The 17286-nt window shown below is 47.2% G+C and overlaps 3 protein-coding genes across 4 annotated transcripts; 2 read left to right on the top strand and 1 right to left on the bottom strand.

Moving 5' to 3' along the window:
* The first annotated feature begins 2142 nt into the window (after positions 1 to 2142).
* Positions 2143 to 5258, top strand: POLR1H (RNA polymerase I subunit H). Its single transcript, XM_045826225.1, has 5 exons — positions 2143 to 2294; positions 2400 to 2555; positions 2795 to 2895; positions 3079 to 3188; positions 5025 to 5258. The coding sequence occupies exons 2-5, from the start codon at positions 2420 to 2422 to the stop codon at positions 5047 to 5049; spliced, it is 372 nt and encodes a 123-aa protein (XP_045682181.1). The 5' UTR covers positions 2143 to 2294; positions 2400 to 2419; the 3' UTR covers positions 5050 to 5258.
* A 1808-nt stretch (positions 5259 to 7066) lies between these two features.
* On the top strand, positions 7067 to 9224 carry PPP1R11 (protein phosphatase 1 regulatory inhibitor subunit 11). Of its 2 annotated transcripts, none has more exons than XM_045826224.1 (3): positions 7067 to 7118; positions 8445 to 8553; positions 9003 to 9224. In XM_045826224.1, the coding sequence occupies exons 1-3, from the start codon at positions 7074 to 7076 to the stop codon at positions 9203 to 9205; spliced, it is 357 nt and encodes a 118-aa protein (XP_045682180.1). In that variant the 5' UTR covers positions 7067 to 7073; the 3' UTR covers positions 9206 to 9224. The 2 variants fall into 2 exon arrangements, with proteins under 2 accessions (XP_045682180.1, XP_045682179.1); XM_045826223.1 differs by lacking the exon at positions 7067 to 7118 and adding an exon at positions 7125 to 7368.
* Positions 9225 to 10171: 947 nt separating this feature from the next.
* On the bottom strand, positions 10172 to 15967 carry RNF39 (ring finger protein 39). The gene is made up of 4 exons (XM_045826216.1): positions 15192 to 15967; positions 13299 to 13321; positions 12992 to 13083; positions 10172 to 11567 (listed from the first exon to the last, which is right to left on the bottom strand). Exons 1-4 carry the CDS (start codon positions 15552 to 15554, stop codon positions 10990 to 10992), a joined length of 1056 nt encoding a protein of 351 aa, XP_045682172.1. The 5' UTR covers positions 15555 to 15967; the 3' UTR covers positions 10172 to 10989.
* Between the last annotated feature and the right edge of the window lie 1319 nt (positions 15968 to 17286).

Genomic DNA, 17286 nt, shown 5'->3' on the forward strand with positions numbered 1-17286 from the left:
CCTAATTTTTATTAAAACATTTACCAGCCTTTCTTGAAGTATACAGGCATATTTGTTTTATATGCCTGTCCTATGTTCTCACATTATGTCCTATTAATATACTTTTATTGTATTCTAAATAGTTATTTGTACTTTTTAAGGTCGGAGAACAGTTTTCAACTTTGCAGCCCCAGCCTCAACTCAAAGACTGGTGTAGGTACTTAATAAATACTAACTAAACTGATTGTGAGCTTTCAGTGGAAAAGGACCATGACTCATATATAATACTCATGTTCCTTTACCACATTAGGACAGTATTCAACTATGGTGGACCTTCAATAAAAAGGGAAAGTTGGTGAGGGAAGAGCACTAATTTAAATGTTCATTTTCAAAGGAGACAGACACACAGAGAAGTGAGGATAAAAATTTTCTACCTACATTATGGTCTCAGCAACAGACTTCCCTTTGTAAGACAGACAACGTGACACTCAGGTAAATGAAATTATGGGGCTTGTCACTCTTTGGTAGCTTGCACGGAGTGTAACAGGAAATAAAAACTTGATACTACTGACTTACCATGAAATAAAATTAAAATAAGAGGTACTAACAAACTGATAAAAAGAACTCACATACTGACCATTTCTTCGTAAGCATGTTGCAAGCACCAGCCGTTCCAGTTCCTGCATGTATTCAATACAAGAAATGGGCTTGACCACAACTTCTGTCAATGCAGATCACCCCGCTGCAGGAATCTGGCTGGCACTGACCAGCTCCAGTATGCTTCCATTAAAGACTCATATTGGGACCAGCAAGGACACTGACTGCACGTCCACAGACTCTCCCCCTGATCTCTTTGTTCTCCTTGTCCCTCTCCTTCCTTATAAAAACCTCTGCCTGCATTGAGATGTTAAGATGGGCTCTGAGATGAGAGTCCATCTTCCATGTTGCTGGCACCTGAATAGAACCACTCTCCTTTACATCAGCACCTGCCTCTCCAGTATTGACTTTCAAAGTGGCAGGAAGCTGGACTTGCATTCAGTTACAAGAGTTTTAACTCCTTCACTGTTGCTTGTCTTTTCATTATTGCAGAGAAAAAAAGATCGGAGCTTTTTAGGGAGAGACCACAGCTTGTCTCAGAGGAGAAAATAGTGATGGCTCCACATTTGTATGCAGTAGCTTAAAAACACAACTACCTGGTTGGATAGGGATGGAAGGGCTGAGAGGTAACTATGAAACCCATCCAGAAGCTGTCCCTTCAAGATAAGTTTCTAGTTTAGATTGTACGTACGGATGATTGAAAGTAGCAGTGTTTTCTAAAGCTTTTGTCTCCTGATTTATAAAAGATTTGGGAAATGTCAACTGTCCACCTAATGGATGATGACGATGATTGAGAGCTGGTTGGACGAGAGTCAAAGGAATAGGCAAATGAAAGCCAAACTTGGCCTAAGTCTTAGTGAAATCCTACCCAAAGATAATACCTTGACTAGTGTGTCTACGGAGGTGTGGCCCAACCTCTTCTCTTTCGCCATTTACTAAGTCCTGAGCCCTATCCCATGCCATCACCACTTCCTTTCATTCCCAGGGAGTAAGCATTCCACTGCTTTCACCCTCACCACTTCTGGCCCCTTAAGAAGCCGAAACACCCCCTACAGAGGCCCGAAAGAACGCCCAAAACACGAGAGCCAGGTTGGACTCAGCAGAAAGCCCTAATTTGGCCCTCGAAGCCCAAGGAGCGCTAAAACTCTACCTCCCCAAATGTTTAGTTCTTTTTTAAATTACCGCGCAGCCTCAAAGGGGAAAGACAGACTCAAGAAAGACAGGAGTTGTAGTTCTCTGTTCCTAAGAAATTAATGTTCGGCAAGGTTAGTATGATTTTCGGGGGAACGCTCCCCTTCCTCCCGCACTGGGTCCCTGTAAGAAGCGAGAATAAGAAAATTAACATCCCAGGTTTGGGTCCTAAGAGGAAAATTAGCGGTAGGCAAATCAATTACCTGTTTTCTTATCCGAAATCGCAGAATCAAGCTGAACGGGCATACTCTTACCTCCCTTCACACACTCGCCACCCCCGGGCCACGGTTCTCCGATCACGTTTGCGCTTAATTATGACGTCACAGCCAATCCTGAGCCGTAACGCATCGACGCTCTAGCCCGTCTCATGCTCGCAGCCCCTCTGCCAGCCCAGAGGCGGTGCTCTAGCCCACGGAGTTGGCTGGCTCTTTCGCCAGCCCCAAGTCTGGCTGTACCTGAAGCGGGCTGGGAATTCCGGACTCTCGCACTCCGTAGTCGCAGAGGCACAAGACGTGCTTGGGAGGGAGGTTCGAATCACCTATGCTTACGTCCAGGAACGGAACAAGAATGAGCCCTGAGTGAGGAGGGGGCTTCTCTCTTTTTTATTAATAACTTTCTCATTCCATTCCCAGCCCTTGACCACTTGTCCGTCATGGACCTCGCCCGTACCTGCTCCAGCTTCCAGTCAGACCTGGATTTCTGTCCTGATTGCGGCTCAGTCCTGCCTCTGCCAGGATCTCAGGATACAGTCACCTGCACTCGCTGTGGCTTCTCCATCAACGTGCGAGGTGAGGGACTCCTACTCAGCAGCCCCGCCTGAGGGCCCATCGAGGAAGGGTCGGAGGCCTGGGGACCTCTAGATCGGTTCGATTGTAGTGGGACACTAAAGCAGGAGATCAAGCACTTACATTTTCCGTCTGGGGTTGAAACCTGAAGGGAAGGATGTGGGGCCACCTGGCCTAACCGAGAGGGAATTGCGCGCATCAGCTCCTCCGCGTGTTTAACCAGTTCTTAACTGCCTGTGCAGACTTCGAAGGGAAGGTTGTGAAAACCTCAGTCGTGTTACACAAACTAGGGACAACCATGCCTATGTCGATGGAGGAAGGACCTGAATTCCAGGGACCCGTGGTAAGTTAATGACATCAAGGACGGGACCCACGGGGAGGGTGGGAAAGAAACGGAGATCTGGAGAGTTTTGTACACAATTCCAAGAAAGAAGATGGGCCTTTAGAGCAGCAGTGCCCTGGAAGTGTATCAGCTACTTCCTGTGACAAGTAGGGGGATATGACTAACCCACCAGTTGCTTCCCAGGTTGACAGGCGCTGCTCTCGTTGTGGTCATGAGGGAATGGCATACCACACCAGACAGATGCGTTCAGCCGATGAAGGGCAGACTGTCTTCTACACCTGTACCAACTGCAAGTGCGTATCCTTTCCCTTGCTTCTGCCTGTTCTCAGCTTGTTTGTTAACTAAACAAATCTAGTGATTTACTGTTTTGTACTGAATAAACAATTGTTTCTTTTGGTCCCATTCATGTTTTATAGAGTTCTAGTAATAGGGAGATTTGTCGTTTTATTTTTTAAAATTATACTTTTCTTGTCATTTTAACACCAGTGAACTAAAGATTTTAACATATTTTTAAAGGGCAATGAAAAATACAGAAGATAAGTTTTGCTTAGTGGTCAGCATGTTATTTTGGAATCTTCCACTATACTCAAGGAAGTTGTTCCTTAGTGAGAATTAGTCATGCATGATTTAAGGAACGCAGATGTCTAAATGTCTTTGGTATCTTGCAGTTTTACTAATATATCAAGATATGACTTTTAAAATTTTGAGGGGGATATGTTGGATTTTTTGACAATGAGGTTTGATTTTTTTTTAATTTTCCCATCAACTTTGTAAAACTATCAGCCATTATCTCATTGAATATTGTTTTTTTTTCCATGTTCTCAAGTCTCACAACCTGGAACGCTAATTAATTAGTTGTTTATTAGGCTGTCTATCCTCTATTCCTCTCACCCTGTTTTTTATATTTTCCATCTCTTTCTGTCTATGCTGCTTCTGGGTAATTTCTTCAGGTCTCTCTTCCAGGTCACTGATTCTGTCTTCAGTTTGTTTCAATTACTATTACATTAAAGGATGTAAGAGCAGATGTAATAGTTATTACATTACTATTACATTAAAATTTTTTTGAGTTATTACATTACTAATACATTACTATTACATTAAAATTTTTTTGAGTTCTACTTGATTTTTGAAATTTCCTCAGTCATTTTTAATAGTTTCCAATTCCTTAATCATATTTTGAATTGTTTCTTTTGTTCTTAAAAGATGTATTACCTTTAAATATATTAAACATGCTATTCATATTGTATCTCATAATTCTGATACCCACAGTTTTTGTGGGTCTGATGCTGAGTATGGGAATTCTTTGAGGCACAAAGTTAATGCTGTATTCTCAACATTTGTGTTTCCTGTTCAGGTGCTTTGAGGCACTACCAAGCCAGAATCACTTTAAATAAATTCTTAGTTTCAGGTTGTTTTCGGACTACATAGGTAGTATGATTCAGGCTGCAAATTCATGTACGGGCCAGCTTATTGTTAGAAAATCTCAAGGGAAATTTTTCTTCCTCTACCAGTGACACAAATTCCCCTTCTGCAGAGATTTTTTTTTCTTAATTCACCTTTACACAGAAGGGTAGCCCCTTGGGGGTCCCAAGTTTATGCAGAGTATTTCCTAGCAGACATTGTAGGTTTGTCTCAGGTTCTTCCATATGGCTGTCAAAACAGCAAGAGGACCATGGTAGCAGGGGTTTCAATTTTAACTTAACCTATTTAATTTCCTGCTCTTACGTAATTTACCCAATGTGAAGACTGCCTTTACTGCCTTGCCATCTCATCAGTGGATTAAAAACATTTGTTAGATATATCTTTTGAGAGTATTTTTCCCAGTCTTACCTATTTATTTTAACTTAAAATTTGTTTAGTTCTAGTTTGTCCTTTAAAAAAATCTTTTATGGCTAGTGCTTTTTTTTGTCCCAAGAAATCTCTGCATTCTTCAAGGTCATAGTTCATTAGATATATATTTAATCCCAGCATTTTTAGCTGGCTTGAAGTTGAAGGATTGTTTAGGGGAACTAGTCTTCCACAGGTCACAAATAAAAGTCCTTCTTTGATTATTTGAGTATTTCACCTTACATTGCTAGAACTTCTTCCTTTGGTCCAATATAATAAAGAAATCCTTTCTTTCTCTATAGGTTCCAGGAGAAGGAAGACTCTTGATTTTTTATTTTCTGGGCAACTCAACTATCCCTCCCTCTCCTCTTCCTTAGAAGGTGAAGGATATTGGGTTCCTAGATCCTTGTCCATCCTCTGGTTGCAATATTTGCTTCCAGAGGAGAAGCAGATCATCATGTGGGGATTACCATTGTGCCCAGAGTGCTCCTATTCCTAGTTGAGTTTTCCTATTAAAATTATATTTTTCAATAAGACCCAGGCATATGAGTATTAATTATAATTTGTCTTGTTCCAGATGTAATTTAAATGAGCTTATAGAGATATACTTGTTCTTTCAACAAATATAGCAGCTACAAAAAGATGTAAATTAGTAGATGAGAAATAGAAAAAAAAATGAAGCCAGCAATGAGGCTAATATTACAAAAGCAATTATAAGTATTTTCTCACTATCTGAATCTGTTTGGTTCCTGAGTATAAAGAAACAAAAAAAATGGGAGTTTGGATACTGAGAGATTCAAAGGGAAATTTAACCAGATCTATTTGATATGTAAGTTTGGACAACAAAATACATGATACTAAGTATATACTTACTACAGGTGAACATTTTGGATTTATTGCTTTTAAGATAAATGTAATTGTAATGGATTCATATGTAGAAAGAAAAAAGTAAAAATTACAAGAAATCCTATTCCACAGAGAGATTTGTTATTTTAATGGGCCATACTACACAGGCCTAGTTGTATGTTTTTCAGTTTGAACCAAAAACTTAAAAGGGAAACAAACATAATCCAAGCACAATAAACATATAACAATAAACATAATTCAAATTTTAGTCTGGGAATCAGTATTCCTGCCTTCTTGGCTTAAATGGTGATAAAGTTGTGAGAGTAATAATGATTATCTTGTAATTCTATGACCCTTTGTGTATTCAGAGTTCTCAGATATATGCTATCTTGTTTGACCCTCTCAGCAACTTTGAGGGTGGGCAGAGCAATCTTCTGCACTGTACATTTGAACTGTTCTGGCAGTTGACTTCCCTGCCCCACTCCTAAAATCTGAAACAAATCTGTTCATTGTGTTTACTATACGTTAAACCTTTCCCTGGCCCATAACATTGATTCAAGTCGAAATTTCTTAGCAAAGCATCAGGGCATCCAAGCCTACCTGACAAGCCTCCTCAGCACTCCCCTACATCCCAGCTTTGTACATCCCAGCTACGTGTCCTTTAGTACACACACCTGTGACTCTAAGCTACTTTTTCTACCAAAAAAAAAACAAAACAAAGGTCTCTCTCCCGGTTAAACCACTCTCGCTCCCTGAGAAAAATGTACGTATTTTTATCATAGCATAAATTGTCCTGTATTATCATTTATGACCATTTCTGTTTACTTTTCCCATTACCCCAGAGTGTTGGCAATATGCAGCTAAATTCAATTTCACAGATGAGATTTATATCTATGTTAATATCCCAATGTCTTACAGTTTTGTTAGTGCTAAGCATACCAATTTTTCCCACTAGACTGGGAGCTAGAAGGCAGGGTCCGAGTGTTTCATGCGCCTCCACCCTCAAGGCCTGGTGAGATCACGGGAAAATATCCCAAGTTGAACATGAATTAAGTGTACTGCTCGAACACTTCACAGGCACAGATTCTAGTACCTTACAGATACTAACCCAGATTCTTTTTTGAACCCAGGTTGTTCTTAAGTGTGTTTCCAAATGCTCTTTGGTCCGCTTTCTGAAATTCCTGTACGAAACAATAAGGAAACGGAAGAGACCATTGTAGGGTCATTACCTTTGCTCTTTAGTTTCCCTGTCCTCCCACTCACCCAGGGGAGGGGGGCGGCAGCGGGTCTGCAGCGCCTAACTCGTCTCCGCCCCATCCTGCTGGAGGAGCGCTCGCTCGCCGCTCCGGACCGCCCTCCTCCCTCACCACTACAGTGACTTCTCTTCCACCAAGTCTGTGTCTCCTCCCTGCGGCGCCTGCGCTGTTACATCAAGACGGAACTAATGTGGCGACGCTTGCACTAGACGTCTTTAGTGTCCGGTAAGGAAAGAGGGCGACTACAGGATGCGTCACACCCGGAAGCAGAGAGCCGGAAGTGGGGTTGGACAGGTTATCCCCCAGGGGTGGGGATGCGGAGGCCCGGGAAGGGGGGGAGGGGGTAAAAGAAGGTGGAGGATCCTGCTTGCTACTCTTGAGTCCGATACCGATCCTCTTAGACCCCAGAGACACAGAACAAGGGAAGGGTGTCTCATCCGCCTTCCTCCCCTTCTCCCTTTTCTCAGCCTTAGCCATGGCCGAGGCAGGGGCTGGGCTGAGTGAGACCGTCACTGAGACAACGGTTACCGTGACAACCGAGCCTGTGAGAAAAGCGGCGGAGGGTGGGGGGCGGTGCTGTTTAGGGGTCTGGGAGATACCGTGGGGGAGGGGATAGAGTTTTGGAGTTGCTGGAGGGGCTGGGCTTGGGGAATATGGGAGGAGTGGGGTTGAATATATGGGGTTGGGAGAATCGCAGGTCTTGGGGTTATTCGGAGTGGCAGAGATGGTGCAGAAGGACGTTAAAGCGACACGTTCGGATATAGGTGGTGCTGCTTGGGTTGCTGGTGTGTGTAGTTAATGAAGAATGGGAACCTGGGGATTAAGGAGCAAGGGAAGTACTGGGGGGAAATGGAGGACTGTGTAAAAGCATGGCTGTAGGCCAGCTGTAGGGGAATTTGGAAGAATACTTACCAATAAGTATCTGTTAAGAGGATAAATGTAAAAGGAAGCGAATGAGGGAACAAATGAGAAGGAAATGAAGATAGTATTTTGAAAAATCAGAGGAAATGTAAATGGAGAAAAAAGGTAGCATTTTGCAAAAACAGGCTATTTTCAAAGAAAGAAGATTGTATAGGGCTTAATAACACCTGTATTAAGGGAGTTTACAATAATAGTTATCAGAGATTCCAGGATGCTAGCAAGTAGGTGGATAAGAGGTAAGGAGAGCTGGGCTTGAGGGTGAGAGAAGTCAGAATGGAATTCTTTCTTTAATGGGGAAAAAAATAAGGGGTCTGGAAGAAAAGAGTCAGATTAGACATTGGGACTGAAAATAATTTTCGTATATTAATACCACTAAGGATGATTTGCAGAGAAAGACAGAGAAACAGTAAGGGCTATATTTTCTTTTGATGATTTGCTGGGACCTTTCCTAGGTTAGAAATTCTGACTTCTTTGTATACCAGTGGTTATCAAGAACAGGAAATACTACTTTATGATTCCTCAAGGAGGTCAGAGACCTGTTCTATTTCATCTTCTCCCACAACTCAGTTCTTCTGTTGCTATCTGTGATACTGATTGGTCTGGGATAGGGCCAAAAGGAGGCCCCTGGGAGGGAGTGGGAATGGTCAGTCAGCAGGGACTATGTAGGTATGCCTATCTCTATCTCTATTAATCTTCCAGGAGAACCGGAGCCTAACCATCAAACTTCGGAAACGGAAGCCAGAGAAAAAGGTGGAATGGACAAGTGACACTGTGGACAACGAACACATGGGGCGCCGCTCATCAAAATGTGAGTGATAGGTGGCCCACAGTAACCCTAGAGTTCTGCCTCCCATGTGTATACCTTCTACCTTGTCACATCCATTGGCCATCCTAAAGCTCCCAGATGCCCCCAATCCTGTTGTTGCCCTGGTGGTTCTCTGGCATCAGGGAGATGAGGTTAAAGTTAGAGGGGAAAGAGGTACGAAAGGGTTCAAATTGGGATGAGATGTGCCAAGGCTTGAAGGCAAGAAGCATCAGAGGTGGGAGAAGTGAAGCTTTGGATTCCTGGCTCTTTAAAAAGATAAAGGAGAGTTGAATGTCTGAATGCCAGGGGGTGAGCCTGGGAGAGCTGGATCCTGGAAGATAGTAGGAAACTATGGTAGGAGTAGGAATTCTAACTGAGATGCAGTGGGTATGGAACTGACTCTACCTCTTACCCTTTCTCCTATTTAACTGGGCTTCTCCTTCCAAATCCAGGCTGCTGTATTTATGAGAAACCTCGGGCCTTTGGTGAGAGCTCTACGGAGAGTGATGAGGAGGAAGAGGAGGGCTGTGGTCATACACACTGTGTACGGGGCCACCGCAAAGGACGGAGTCGTGCAACCCCTGGACCTAGCCCTACCACCCCTCCCCAGCCTCCTGACCCATCTCAGCCTCCTCCAGGGCCAATGCAGCACTAAATTCCTCTCTCCCCCACCATTCCTGTGTCTATCTGTCTATCTGACCCTGAATGTATTCATGTGGCTACTTGGGGACAAAACCCATGGTTTGATCATTCTCCAGTCCCCCCTTTCCTCTCCCTTGCCTGATAGAGGGAAGAAGGAGAGGAGGGTGGACAGAGATGCTGGAATTCTGATTTGCTGCTATTCTAGAACCCAAGCTTCTGGGTTCCCCAGCTCCCCTTCCTGCTCCCCCCACCCCAATATCCCATCCTCCTATTTCCAAGGATCCAGGCATCTTGGTCCCAGTCTCTTCCCTTAGTTCTCATTGCCAAACTGCCTGTCCTGGGATCCAGTTATCTTTGCCCCCTGCACTCTGTACTTGAGTCCCAGACACTGCTATTGGGTTTCCAACAGCCCCAGCTTTCACTGCCAGGGTCCCAGACATATTTCAGGCAAACTTGCCCCAGCTATGCTTTATTAATTCTGGCTTAGAGCTCTTCTTCTAATGTATTTATATAGTCTGAACTCTTAATCCTTGCCTGTAGTATATAAGGTGTTATGGAAGAGCACTCAGCCATTCTGCTCCACTCCTGCACACTTCTCATACCTTCAAGGGGAGGTGGGTGAACAGTCTTTGCTATTCTTACCTTCAATGGAAAATGAAGAACAGCCATGTCCTCTCTCCTAACCCTTCTCATGTGATACAGGATTTCTGACAAAGCTGGCATCAAGAGTGGTCACTTAGAACTATCTTCTCAGCCTTTGGTCTTCCAGCTTCAGAGACAGATCCAACATAGTCCCAGGTAGCAAAAAGCAGGAGAGAGATGGGGTATGTCCCCTACATTACACCCTCACCCCTTCCTAGGCTTTGATGTCTGCCAGTCCAGATGTCCATCTCCCGTGACCCTCCCCACAACTCACTGGGATCTGAGTATCTTCTCTAGGCCTCTTGCCACTCATACTTGCAGAGATCAGTCAAATCCATACCACCATGGAGATCTCATTTATTGCCACATATGCACAAAATAAATAACCCATCATAAAATGTGTTAAATACAGGCCCATTTATACACATGGGGAAAGATGTGAAGCTATATACAAGGATGCCTTCAGGTTGTATGGAGCATGCCCAGGTTGAGGAAAGGAAAGTTAGCACCATTGGTTTCTTATTGTATGTACTGGGGGTAGTTTAAAGAAGGTTGTTAATGGGAAAGGACTGAACATGGAAAGCATGGTGGAATAGAATCAACCCCCTTCCCCAACAGCCCCAATATTAAGCTTCCTAGCTAATTAAGCCTTTTGTTTTTTTCAGGAGGGTCTTGTTTCCCTTGAGAGTGGATAGGGCAGGAAAGCCCCAGCCTTAAGCTCTGGGGAAGGCACTGGGTATTTGAGAGCAGCAGAAGCAGGAGTGGGAGGTAAATATTTGAGGAGTAGGGATAGGGACTCAGTGTAGTAAACGTGGGCTATTGACTAGTAACACTGGGGCAGGGCCTGTTCCCCAACTCAGACCTGGAGCTGTGTAAAATAGTTGGGGAGACCTGGGGTAGCTGTAGGAGAAAAGCATCCCAAGAGGAGGGGGTGGGGATGGGTTCGGCTTTGGGAGTGGATGTGGAAACTAGAGGCCAGTTGAGGTCTTGGGAGAAAAGAGACAGTTTAGGTGGGTGGGTGGTGTGCATCAATACTCTGGCTGTGGGCACGTGGACGCGATCCCTGCATGAGTAGGGAGTTGCCAGACCAGAAGACGCCTCGCTGAGGGCCAAGCTGGCAGGAGAGCCAAGCTAGCAGGAGACTGGGCGTGGTTGTCAGCCTTCCGCAGGCACGATGCGCAGCGGGGCACGCGGGTCTCGAGTGCAAAACAGTGGGAAGATGCGCTGCCCCAGGGGGCCAGGCCCCTGGAAGGCAAACAGCAGGTCCAGCGAGCGGCCATCGTAGAAGGCCACGCGGCCCCGCTCCCAGTCCAAGTCCACGCGAATTCGCTGTGGTGGGGGCCCGGCACTGCCCAGCAAGGTGGGCTCCGGTGCTGTGAGTGCCCACAGGCGGCTGCCTCGGCCCTCTACTGCCCACACAGAGCCTGCGGGGCACAATCCTACACGGCCCTTGCGTCGCACCGACTCCCCCGCCGCACCCAAGGCATAGTGACTCTCCATGTCCTCATCCTCCCCAGAAGGATCTCCGCATGAGGCGGTGTCCGCGGTCTCCACCTCCCAGCAGTGGCGGCCGGCCCCGAAGCCCTGCGCACCCAGCACCGCAGGCAGCTGATCGAAGCGTGCTGGGCTGTCAGGGGGCTCGGGTGTCCCTGGTGGGGCCAGTCTGACGCTGCGGCGGTCAGCGGAGATGAGCAGGCGGCGATGTGCGGTGCCAGGGTCCAGAGTCAGGTCGGCTGGGAAGCGCAAGATAGGGAGAGGACTAAAGTGAGAAGAGTTTCTGAGTCAGAGATGGGATAGGACAGAGAATACATAGCAGAAGTCACTTCAAAGGCCCCACAATTTGAAAGGTGGCTGTGGGACCAATGAGGGTGAAGTTATATGAAAGGTACAGCTAGGCAGGACAGAATCTGTGGACGGAATCTACTATTTCTGAAGAATTGGGCTTGAAGAAGAACCTGGCTAGTCCAGGGCAGGAGCACAGTGCAGAGATCAAAGGAGAGATGGCCTGGTTTGTAGGGTGGGGGGAAGAGAGTGGCTGATGTGACAGGGGAGGAGGACTGATATCTCAATCTGCAGTATCTGGGGTGGGGCTTGGGAGCTGGGTCAGCAGGATGGGGAAGGTGGATCTAAAGAGAAAGACTGATACCACGTACTGGAACCCCAACTGTCAGAGGGGAGGGGTAAAGGGGAGAATCCCAGGCATCCTGACAAACCAGCCCACCCACTCACAGGAATAAGTGTGAGTGGATAAGCCTATTCCTATAAGAAGAGTGGGACAATTTGGTGATAGCTAAAGGAACCAGAAAGAGTATTGGCTTTGAATGTATGGGGTGCCTTGAGAAAAAACTTCTGGACCCAGGGTACTAGAAGCAACCTGGATTGGGTGGGATGGTGGTGACTGAGAGGGTGGAGCATGTTCTCCAGAGAACAGCTTTGAGAGGGATTGAGGAAGGATCTGCCCAGAAGCTGCAGAGAAGGCCCAGAGTCGCAGGGGAATGTAGGAGTCCCGTGATCCTTCTGGAGAGGAGTGAAGATAAGTGGTGGAAGCAGAGATTCCTGAGAGGCAGCTGACCTCTGGGGGTCTGTTGTGTGAGTGAGTGAAACGGTAAGAGTGGAGAATGGCTGGGATATGAGAAACTGAGGATAGACATTATTATGGGTTGAATTCTGTTTCTCCCAAAAAGACGTTAAAGTCTATTACCTCACATTGTGACTGTATTTGGAAACAGAGTCTTTACAGGGGTAATCAAGTTAAAATGAGGTCACTAGGGTGGGCCTTCATCCAATATGACTGGTGTCCTTATAAAAAAGGGAAGTTTGGATCCAGAGACAAATGCATATAAAGGAAATATAATGTGAAGACACAGGGAGAATACCATCTACAGGCCAAGATACATCAGAGACTACCAGAAGCTAGGAGAGAGACAGATTGTCACAGCCCACAGAAGGAACCAAAAACTGCCAACACCTTCACTTCTACTCCCGGAACTGTGAGACAATAAATTTGTTGTTTAAGCCACTCAATGTGTGATGCTTTGTTACAGCATCCCTAGGACTAATTATAGACATCAAAAAGGGCTTGATTATTTTTGAGGGAGGAAAGGAAGCAAACCTAAAATAGACTCTTACTCACTTTCCTCCCTTCTGCCCTCCTTACCTGTCAGTCTGTGAAGCATGTTTTTGACCACTGGGTAATCATCAGGGAGATTGTCCTCTGAGTTAGATGACTTGGGTGTTGGGGCATCAAATCTGGACAAATGAGGGAAAAAGGTCAGGAAACCAGTAGACACCCTCTGCACTCTGTTGCCCCCTTCGCTACCCTACTTGAATCTCTGGAGCAGGAAGGGGTAAGGCACATCCCAAAAACTACCTGTGAGTGGGTACAAAGATGTGGGCCCAGTGAGATGGTGATGAATATAGCAGCTGGTAGTGGAAAAGGAAGGAACAGTAAAAATGGAACTCACCTTCTCCATGTCTTGCTCATATCCTGGGTGGGCAGAAGAAAACATGGATGTGAGCTCTGAGCATACTGTTGGGAGCCCTCCCCATCCACCCGACTCAGGTGAGCTGGGTCTGAGCTGGTGAGGGCCCTCCCCATCTCTCAGCACATATCCTCTCTACCACTATGCTCTCTATTCCTCTGTCTCACCCTCCTTCATGACCCTTCCTTCCTCTCATCACCACTTCTCATTCTCCTAACACCACCAGGCACTATGCTCCCCTACCCCATTCACTAAGGGCTCTCAGTGCCCAGCGTCATCCATGCCCTTTTTAAAATTTTAATCTTCACCTGAGGATAAGTTTATTGATTTTAGAAAGAGAGGAAGGGAGAGAAACTTCGATGTGAGATAGTAACATTCACTGGTTGCCTCCTGTACGTGCTCCAACCAGGGATCGAAACAGCAACCTAGGTATGTGCCCTGACCCGAAATTGAACCAGCAAACTTTTGGTATAAGTGAAGATGCTCCAACCAACTGAGCCACCTGGCCATGGTTTCATGTCCTTTTCTTGCCCCCCCCCACCCTGCCAGAGTTCTTACCTTTTCCTGCTGCCCCCACAACCCCATTCTCTGTCTCTGACACTGTCCTTATTCACCTTCTTGAGGGTGAATCCCCTTCTAGCCCAGACCAAACACATACTCAGAGCCCTTGGTTTAAGGGTGAGTATATAAAAGCCTTAATAAAGTTGCTCTACTTCTTGCTATATAAGCCCAGTGGCATTCATTGAGCCTTTTGCTTTGCAGTCTCTTTACTCTGGCCAAGGAGGCAGCTAGACTTGGATGTGTTCCAGAAGGCTCAACAGATCTGCAGGGATCCATGGGAGCCAGGAGAGGGCACTGCATACCCCACACCCTCTCCCTGTATGGGGGATTCCTCCTTTTCCCTTCCCGGTCCAGGGAGAGTGGAGCAGACCAGTATGGTGTTGAACGGGAGAGGAAAGGCAATTTGTCTACTTATGCCAATAATACCTAGAATGATTAGGTCTATGTAGACTTAAAAGGGGATTGGGTAGTGGGAGCAAGACCCAAGAGGGCTTAGCTTCTGGGGAGAAGCTGGTTGGGTTAGGCCACGGAATGGGTTTGATTGATGGCCAAGGAGTTGGGCTCAAGAAGGGCAAGGCTGGTGGGTGGGTGATAAGGCTGGGAAGTAGAGGAGCCAGAGGCCCCAAAGGCAGTTCTTCGGACTTAGCCTCCAACTCTGACTGCCCCTGCCTGGTTCTCTGGGAGGAGCTAAGGACAACAATAATAAACAACACTGAGCTCGACTACAGCCTAATCCCAGGATACTGCAGGGACGTTTGGATCCGCTACCCTCTCCCTTCCTCTCTGCTTTACTCAGCACGCTCCTTCCCTGATCCTCCACTGCAGCTTTTTCTCCGCCCTCCCTCGGCCTCCCCCTCCCCTAGGTTAGTTCTGATCTCCCCACCCTCCTCCCAAACCCCCACTTGCTTAGCCCCAGTCAGCGTCCCCCTCCACTGGTTCCCCTCCTCCCTGCCTCCCACTGCTTCCCAGGGGCTCCAGGGGGCCCTAGCATTCGGGACAGTGCCACGGCGCCTTCTCTGCTCCCAGCAAGCTCACAGGACTCACGCATGCGCCCAGCCGTCTCCCCACCCCTCTCCCGCAGCAAAATGTCAACTCCTTCCCCCGTTTTTCCTGCCACCTCTCACTTCACGTAGAGGTCTCGTAGTCATCTCCTGGCCCCTCGACCTTTGCTCTTCTCGCCTCAACTCCATTGTTTGCCTCAACTTCCATAAAGCACCCCACCAGGAGGTACCATTCCCAGCTCCCCTAAGGAACCCACGAAGCTCCCTCTTCCCCCGACAGCCACAAACCCGTGAAGCGCACCCGGGGCCTCACCTCTCCGAATGGGTCCAGGCTTCCCATGGTGGGGATGCGGCCCCCTCGGCGTCTTCCAGCGCGGGCCCCGGGATCGGCCAGCTTCTCTCGCAGTCCCCGGCTTATGCGCACCTCCACCGCCAGCCGCACATTGGACCTAAGGCTGCGGCGGGGGCACAAGAGGCCGCAGCAGGGGCACGCGGTGGGAGACTCCTCGGTGCCTGTCACTGTCGGAGTCCCCCAGCGGCGGGCCAGGCACGCGCGGCAGAAGCTGTGCTCACATGACAGGAGCACTGGGTCCTCGAAGGGGCCCCCGCACAGCGGGCAAGTAGCCAGCTGCTCCAGACGTTCTACCAGCCCTGGGCCCAGCACAGGCGCCTCCATGGGAGGCCAGCGTCCGGATGCTGTCGCTTCCGCGACCCCCTGGACCGCTTTCGAGCGCACAGATGGTGCACCCCTCCTGCTGCTTGCTGAGTTGATGCCCTTCTTTCCTCCTACATTAACTTTCTGACTGTACTCTGCCCCTCTCCTGATATTGTCTCTTTCTTCATCCAGTCCCAGTCTCCAATCTTCCCACCACGTCAGGCTTTATAGGGAGGGAGGAGGCCCCTGCGGGAGGTAAACATCAGGCCTTGCGTAACACCTCATCTGGTTCTCCCGCGTCCTGAGTAAGGTTTGGGGAGGAGGGTGGGAGGAAAGGACACCGGATCCTCAAACCAGAAAGGTGGTCACTGCGGGGGACACTCTGGGGGCAAGGTAGCTGGGTGTGGGGAGGGTAGCCCCCTCTCACCCCCTGAAGAACCCGAATCTCACCTCCCCCTCGGCCTGTGGTGTGTGGGTGGGCAGGGTGCTCAGGCTCGCTTTCGGCATGTGTGCCTACATCGCCAAGGTGTGAGTCATTCCAGGTGGCTGGCACACCTACATCTGGGGGCTGGTGCCGGAAGCACCGATCCTGTTGCGTGTGGCTTTGGCAGGACTCTGAGTATTGGTGTGTGGATATCATTCCAGGTGCCTCTCTCTTTCCATCTTCCTACCTTACCTTTTAAGGAATTAAGGACACTCTGAAGCTTTGGGGTAAGGGGTGGATAGCAGGTGCTCACCCTCCTGCCTCAAGGAGTCAGGGTAGGGCTCTCTCAGCTCTATTTCTGGCTGACTCCCAGGGCCTCTTTCCTTACTTTCTTCCTGTGTCCCTCTTTCTAGTTCTTTCTTTCTATTTTTCCCTGTGTATGATTTTATTTCCACTTTTCTCTCTCTCCTTCTTTGGGATGTACCCAAGGGTTATTTATTTCAAATTTCTTGGTAAACTGAGGCCCAGAGAGTTGGCATCGCCAAGGTCACACAGCAAGAGAATGACTAGAAATGGAGCCATACCCACATCTTCTGTGTCCTTTCTTTGACTCCACAAGTCTCTTTTTTTATTTCAGATCCCTAGAACTCCTTTCTGCTTTCTGATTATTTTCCCTGATCTTTCATTGTGCCCTTTCCTCACCACCATCTTTCTGTCTCTTCCTTCCTTTACCTGCCTCTACCCACCTTTCCTACCTTCCTCTCTGCTCTCTTGTCTTCCTAGCTTCTCCACCTGTCTCTAACCAGGTCTTTCTGTCTGGATACTCTTGGAGGTTTGTGAATAACTAAGCATTCAGATGTCTACTACTATGTCATACACCCTGTTGTACAAACATGCATGTGCACTCATCAATGTCTATATACCCCAAAGTGCACAGACTTACAAACAGGTACATTTACACAATGCAAACATCACAGAGATGCCCAAAGAGTGTCATACTCACAGAATACCATATGGACAAACACCAGGTATTATGTAGGGACAAATAGATATACTCAAAGAAAACATGCAGGGACCCTCTGTCATTAGTTTTATTATCAACAAGAACAACAATACAACAGCAGTATGTCTTTATGGAGCCAGAGCACTATATTAGGCATCCCCTCCAGGCATCCTTCTGCCCCTGCATATTTATCTGGGAGACATTCAAATATGACACCCTGATAAAGAAACTAACACAAATAAACACATGTACACTCATCTTAAAACAAATCTCCCAGCTCAATGCTCATAAAACATGCAGATACCCAAGTGAAAGACTTCAGGTAT

The sequence above is a fragment of the Phyllostomus hastatus genome, unplaced genomic scaffold (assembly GCF_019186645.2).
Source record: "Phyllostomus hastatus isolate PE091 unplaced genomic scaffold, TTU_PhHast_1.1 phas_scaffold_60, whole genome shotgun sequence".
In the NCBI taxonomy this organism is placed as follows: Eukaryota; Metazoa; Chordata; class Mammalia; order Chiroptera; family Phyllostomidae; genus Phyllostomus; species Phyllostomus hastatus.